Source organism: Curcuma longa, chromosome 7, assembly GCF_044706935.1.
Source record: "Curcuma longa cultivar G26 ecotype Majalengka, Jawa Barat chromosome 7, ITB_CL_G26_1.1, whole genome shotgun sequence".
NCBI classification, from domain to species: Eukaryota; Viridiplantae; Streptophyta; class Magnoliopsida; order Zingiberales; family Zingiberaceae; genus Curcuma; species Curcuma longa.
Window position 1 is genome coordinate 10,714,093 of NC_133867.1, and position 6,986 is coordinate 10,721,078.

At 34.6% G+C, this 6,986-nt stretch overlaps 1 protein-coding gene across 1 annotated transcript; it reads left to right on the forward strand.

Moving 5' to 3' along the window:
* The first annotated feature begins 923 nt into the window (after window positions 1-923).
* Window positions 924-6,185, forward strand: LOC141831982 (FRIGIDA-like protein 3). The gene is made up of 3 exons (XM_074719435.1): window positions 924-1,058; window positions 3,681-4,725; window positions 5,831-6,185. Exons 2-3 carry the CDS (start codon window positions 3,690-3,692, stop codon window positions 6,034-6,036), a joined length of 1,242 nt encoding a protein of 413 aa, XP_074575536.1. The 5' UTR covers window positions 924-1,058; window positions 3,681-3,689; the 3' UTR covers window positions 6,037-6,185.
* Window positions 6,186-6,986: the final 801 nt, after the last annotated feature.

The window sequence follows — 6,986 nt, forward strand, 5'->3', positions numbered from 1 at the left end:
TCTATCCTCGTATATCCACACATCCATCTTAACTCCTCATCTTTACAACTTTCATTTTCTGCTTATGTGTTCGAGTTATAACCAACATTCAACGCCATATAATCTAACAGGTCTAACCTCTATTTTGTAGAATTTCCTTTTAAATTTTAGAGGTACTTTATGAACATATAAAACACTCAATACTTTCCTTCATTTTAACTATCCTATTTATATTCTATCTGAGATATCTCTCTCAATCTCTCTCGTCTTATAAAAATAATCATAAATACTTAAAATCCTCAATTTCAAATAATTCATCATTTTTTAACTTAACAATTATTTCATTAAGTCTAATATTACTAAACTTAAATTTTATATATTTTATCTTTATTCTATTAAGTTTAAAATATTTTACTTCTAATATTTTCTCTCAAAATTCTAATTTAATATTTACTCATTCACATATCTCATCTTCTAAAATAATATTATTTATAAATAATATACATCACCATAATACACCAACAATTAATATTTTAGATTTTTTATTTTATTAAAAGAAAATGTCTTATAATATACTATAGTTGATATTTGAATTATAAGTGTTTGATTAATATATTAAATATTGCATCATGTCAATAAAAGAGTGATATAGAACCGTTAGAGTGACGGACCGAGTTTGAATTATAATTTTTAAGCGAGATATCTCACTACGAGACGATTTAAGTGATAGACTAAGCCTTCGCTAATATAACTCATTCTTGTCTCTTCCAGTTCACCGTTATAAACATAAATATTATTTTTTTAAAAATAATGTAATGTTTTTATACAAATTTGAAATACAAATATTTTTCTTCTCGACGGCCATCCTCACCGTCAATTCGACGATGGACTGTCTGCATCCCACCGTCTCCTTCATCGACGCTCTGCTATGCAAAGTGAAAAGACAAAGGATCCGAGGAAATGCATGCTTCGCTTTCCTCACGCTCCTTTTTCTCACTGCGTCGTCATCGTTTCGATGGGAGGCTTCGGTCGGTGCTCCCGCTCGCCGCTCTGCTGATCCCTAGCGGCTGCTAAATCCTGTGAGTTTTCCTTCCCATTCTTTCGCTTTCTTCTGGGGTTGGTCGCTTATTCATGGACGGATCTTGGCTCCCGATGCTTTTTTGGTGATCTGAGGTCGGGGGCCGTGATTTTGTTCTACTGGATTCTGGATTTGTATGACACTCCGGTATTTTTCGCTTAGGTTTCTGGAGTTGGGGTTTTGAAGCTCGAAATTGACTGTTCAGGTTCTTGTGTGGTTTCTAGGGTTTCGCAAGTTATGATCGGGACCCTATTGGTTGTGTTTATTTTAGGGGCTTTCGTGTTTGTTCTTTTCCTCAGTTGAATATTACTTGCCTTTTGCATTGGATTGTCTTGGGAGTCTGTGTTTCAGGGTTTAAGGTACGGTGACCTTTTCGGGTGATGCCTATGAGGGAGACGGTTCGTGAGAAGTGTTGGGAGAAATTGATGATCTGTGTAAGTTGAGTCTCACGAGAAAGCGACTCTAGGTTGTCTAGCGTTAGAATTTTTTTATTTTTTTATTTACCAAGTGTAGGCTATTCCAGCATGTTTTTTTGTTCCTTCATCTGTTCTGTGAATGAATTTGAACTAACTGCCGTTGGGATTTGTCAAAATGGATGCTTAGGAACCATTTGCATCCAGTTATATGGTTAGTTGGAACATAATGGTTGATAATGAGATAATTAGAACACCTACTTTGCTGATATTTTTGTATACTTGAGTGATATTCTTGAGAGAAATGGAAATTTTCATCTTAAAAATGTTGTCAGAAGAAACAGAGGGCAAAGACCAACTTGATATTTTGTTTATTCTTTCTGAGGTATCAAATTTCAAATGCTTTCTGCAATGATGAATGAGGGTTCTTGATTCTTAAAAGACCTAGCAGTTTATGTCTTGAGCTTCTATTGTTGACCATCTAAAATTATGCTGTTGTTTATAGTGTGCTTACCAGTAACAACCAAAGCAAGACCATGAATTTTAATTTAAATTCAGAGTCATTTTTGTTCTCCTTCAGTGTTCCTACTCCAAAGGTGATAGATATTTTTCTTTCCACGTGGTTCTTTTATTTTCAACTCTTTCCTTTCTGTTGTCTATCAGCATCAATTTTGGTGGTATAAAGGTATTTGATCCTTATTATGCACATCCATTCAAGTTAAACAATCTTAACCTAAAATGATTTTTCCCTCTCTCTGTTCCTATCCTCAATTTTTGGAAGTTGTTATGCTTTTGGCATATCATGTGTTGATGCTAGACTTTTGTATACAAATATTTAGTGTTGAGAAATGAAAAGGAATTACATTTGACATTTGATGCAAGTAGTTGCCTTAAAAATAGGGGTGTAAACGAGCCAAGCCGCTTGTGAGCTATTTGGGTCTCGGTTAGAAAAAAAATCATTTGATTAAGTTAATGAGCCGAGCTCGAGCTTGATTTCGAGCTCGAAAACATTATCGAGTCTAGCTCGAGCTTAACACTCAACAGTATTTGATTTGTGAGCTTGCGAACATGTTTATTTAGAGGCTCACGAACGTGTTCGTTAAAGGGACTCGTGAACATGCTTGTTAAGAGACTCGTTTATCATATATATATTATATGAATTATAAATATTATATATTAACGAGTTTGAACTAAGCTCGTTTAACTTCTAAATGAGTCATTTTCGAACCGAGCTCAAGCTGTTCATGAACTATTTAATTCCATTACGAGCCGAACTCGAGCTTAAGAATTAAAACTTGAATCAAACTCGAGCCGAGGTCGAGCTTAGGGAAAACGAACCGAACTCGAGCTCCAACCTCTTAATGTTCGGCTCGGCTCGATTTGATTACACCCCAACTTAAAGTAGGTGACTAACTTTAGATCTTGCCATGTGATTGCTACAACTCTCCCCATGAACATTAAAACACTTTAGCATCAGTATTCTGTGGGTTATCATAACATAACAAACTGTAGCTGCCTTGAAATAGTAGAATAATTTCAGATTTTGCCATGTGATTGCTACAACTCTCCCTATGAACATTAAAACACTTTAGCATTAGTATTCTGTGAGTTATCATAATTTGACTCATTGTCCTCCTAGATACCTATGAGTCTATGACTGTTGATCACATGCTACTAAGGGTTAGAACTATAATAGGCAGTCAAGTAAATAAAGAAGGTAAACTCAGCCTCATTATTCCAGATATATGCTTTCTGGTTCAATGTTGTGTAACATCTGATTCTTATAGTTAAAAAAAAAAAAAGAGACTTGAGCTTTTTGATAACCAAACTTCTGCAAAATATGAAATTTGGTAAGCGGCATATTGCATTATTGCAACAGGAACGATACAGCATATAATATAAAATCTATCTTACAAAAGCATCAATAGATAAACAACCAATCTTCAATAGTTTTATTTTTTGGATGGCACCCCATGATTATTGCCTGGACAATCCCCCTCCATAGAACTCCGTGTTGGTTAGGCAACCATTTCTATGAATCTGACATTTGACTACTTTTCTATATGGCAGTGTGTTTTCTATATGGCAGTGTGACCAGTGTTGATTGACTAGTTTAGGGTTTAGGGTTTAGGCCTTTGATTTTATTTCAACCAATTCATTCTTTCGATTTACTGCTTGTTGTCTAAAGACTTATTTTTCTTTTCTGGTAGTAATCTGCTATGGCTGATACGGAATCTGTTGTTACACTTATTGATTCTACTACTTCAAAGATACAACAATTGCACCAGGCATTTATTGAGCTTGAGAGTCACAGTGCCATATCTCTGAACTTAAAATGGAAAGAACTAGAAGAACATTTTCATGGCCTCGAGAAGTCTCTAAAGAAAAGGTTTATTGAGTTGGAAAATCAGGAGAAGGAATATGCCACACAGTTCAAGAATACCCAAGAGATGTTGGAGAAACGGAAGGCTGCTGTTGTAACCAAGGAGCTTGCATCACTTGATAAATTGCAGGAAAAGAGAGATTCTGCTCTTGCTGCTTTATTTGATCAATACAAAACCTGTTCCCCAGAAGTCATTGCTGATGGTGAGGGTGTTAGAAATGTCATGGCTGATGTTATTCCAGAAGACAAATTCCGTGTTGTACCATCTAATTCTGACTTAGATGTGTGTCCTACAGCAAATGGAAATGCTGGCATTGAACATCCATCAGAGCTGGTGAAACTCTGTGCAGAAATGGATGCGGAAGGACTACACAAATTTGTCTCAGACAATAGGAAGAATGTAAATTCCATACGTGAAGAAGTCCCATTTGCACTTAAAAGGGCACCAAATCCTTTCATTCTAGTTTTGGATTCCCTGAAGGGCTTCTACACTACAGAGAATCTAGGATCAAAGAAAGATGGGAATCTTTTGGGGCAGCGAAGGACTTGTCTCATGCTAATGGAATCACTCGAGCAGTTGTTGGCAGATGATGCACGGGATTCACTGTTGGATCAGCAAATAGTAACACTAGATGTTAAAGAGAAAGCAAAGGTGATAGCTAAAGAATGGAAACCAAAATTGGATCATCTGGACATTGAAGCCAGCTGTGGAAACTCATTGGAAGCACATGCATTTCTTCAGCTTTTAGCTACTTTTGATATCATCTCAGAATTTGAACAAGATGAAATCTGCAAACTAATGCCAGCTGTTACACGGCGCCGTCAAACTGTCGACTTGTGTCGTTCACTTGGTTTGTCACATAAAATGCCAGGTTTGCTGTCTTTACATTATTCATAATACTAGGGTGGTGTTGATGTCAAGATTTACTTATAATATTTAATATTGTGGTAGGATGTCCAGGATAAGGTTAGATCGTATAAAACAACATCCAATAATTAAGAATAACATATCAGAAAAAAATTCCAAATAATCCAGTATATATCCAGTGCCAGTTCATATGTTTTCATTTGAAAATTTTGCAAGGTTCAAATGCTTCACCATTAAAAGATTGTAATTTTGGCCACTAGTTCTTTTTGAGATTGTTATTAAAGTGTTTTCTCATCATTGCTTGAAGCATTCAATTATCTTCTAGTAGATATATCTTCTGTTTTGATCAAGCTTGGTATGTTAATATGGAGAAAGTTATTAGGGGTAATCCGTGAGATAGTGTTCCCTCTACTTATATGCATATTTCCAATTATCATCTTACTTATCATCCTTGTGCACTTGGATATCTACAAATAGGTCCCCAAAAGGTAGTAGGTTGTTAGGCATCTATATATGATAGATTCAAGGATTGAAATCTTGAGCCGTTTTGCTCAATATTGGCGAAAATTTTTATTCCGCCAGCGGACTGGCACTGGCACCGACACCAGCTTTTCGGCCGGGATACCATATGGAGGCGTCGCCCGGGTCGGCGTCACATGGGTCGCCCGTCCCCTGGTCGCGCGTGCCCAGTTGCGGTCGTGGAATTATTTTTTTAAAAAAACATAGGTTTTAATAATCAACTCCTAACTATAGTTGGGATAATTTAAATATGTTTAATTAAAAACTTATAAAATTATCCTATTATTTTTTAAAAAAATATTTTATTTTTATTTTTTAAATTTTAAATATTTAGATTAAATTTTTTATTTTTAATTAATATATTTTATATTTTAAAAATATCGAAACTATATCAACAGATACGATACGATACCGAAATTGTATCATTCCGGTCCGGGACTAAAACCTCGGCACAGCTCGATATTTTAAATCTTGGATAGATTATCTGTTTTGCAGTCCGTTTATTTGTGACTAATCTTGGTCATCTATGGTTCCATTACATTCTTTTTTGTGGTTGTTTTCCTTCTTATAATTGGATCATTTGTTCTCAGGTTTGATTGAAGTTCTTCAGAATAGTGGGAGGCAACTTGAGGCTGTTAATCTTGCATATGCATTTGAGCTTACAGAACGGTTCGCTCCAGTTCCATTGCTGAAAGAGTATCTAAAGGAGGCAAGAAAGGTATCTCAGGTTAAATCTGGAAGCATGTCACCTGGTACACAGGTCCTGATCTTGTCCACTAGATATGTCTTATTTTGAATTGATAAAACTGCCTACCAACTGGCCTCCATTTAATTTTCTAGTTAGTTGTCAAGGTGGGGTTTATCAATGAATGATTGATCCCATAACTGGTCTTCTGCCTGAACTATTTGGCTTATTTTGGGTCAGCATGATGATTGATTGACAAATTACTCTTATTGCAATAAGTTACCCTTATTTTTGTATCTATCTTGATGATGAACTGTTAAATTATTTATTACCTTAGTTGAATTAAGATTAGAACCATGATTTGAAATCCCATATCTTGTCAAGTATCAAAGCTAAATGCCTAAATCAATGAAATACAATATTGAGTGACACTAGTAGTTTCTCATGTTGCCTGGACCTATAGAGCTTATCATATTGTGCCAACACTAGACGTGCCGTTGTTATGCTACAACACACGTTAAGATGGATTTTAATAGTCCTTGTTATTTTTTATATCTTATTTTCTCCAAATTCTAATCTAATGTATCCTTTAATTTTTTTTTTACAGGTAAGTAAACTAAGCAGAATAAGATGTCAAGTGTAATTTTACTCGAACATTGAAGTAAAAAATATATGAAATCAGTTTTGATTCAATTACTAATTGATAAAATCTTTATTAACAAATAGAAAACTTATGTCAAATATAATTAAATGAGTAAAACTCATCTAAATTCATTTTGAGATACTTCAACACATGACAAAACCTATCAAGTATTGGTATAGTATAATTTAATTCAATTGACTATTTAATTATTATTGTGCTATTTTTACAAGTAAATAAATTAAGTGGAGAGTATTAATGTGATAAAACTCATCTAAATTCGCTGTGGCATACTTTGATACATGTTAACCATGCAAAATGTCAAAATAAGATGATACTAAAATTATATCATTCTAATCAGAAAGTAAAACATATGCCTGGAATAACATTTTAAGCCATGCCCTCATATATAGTTGTCTTA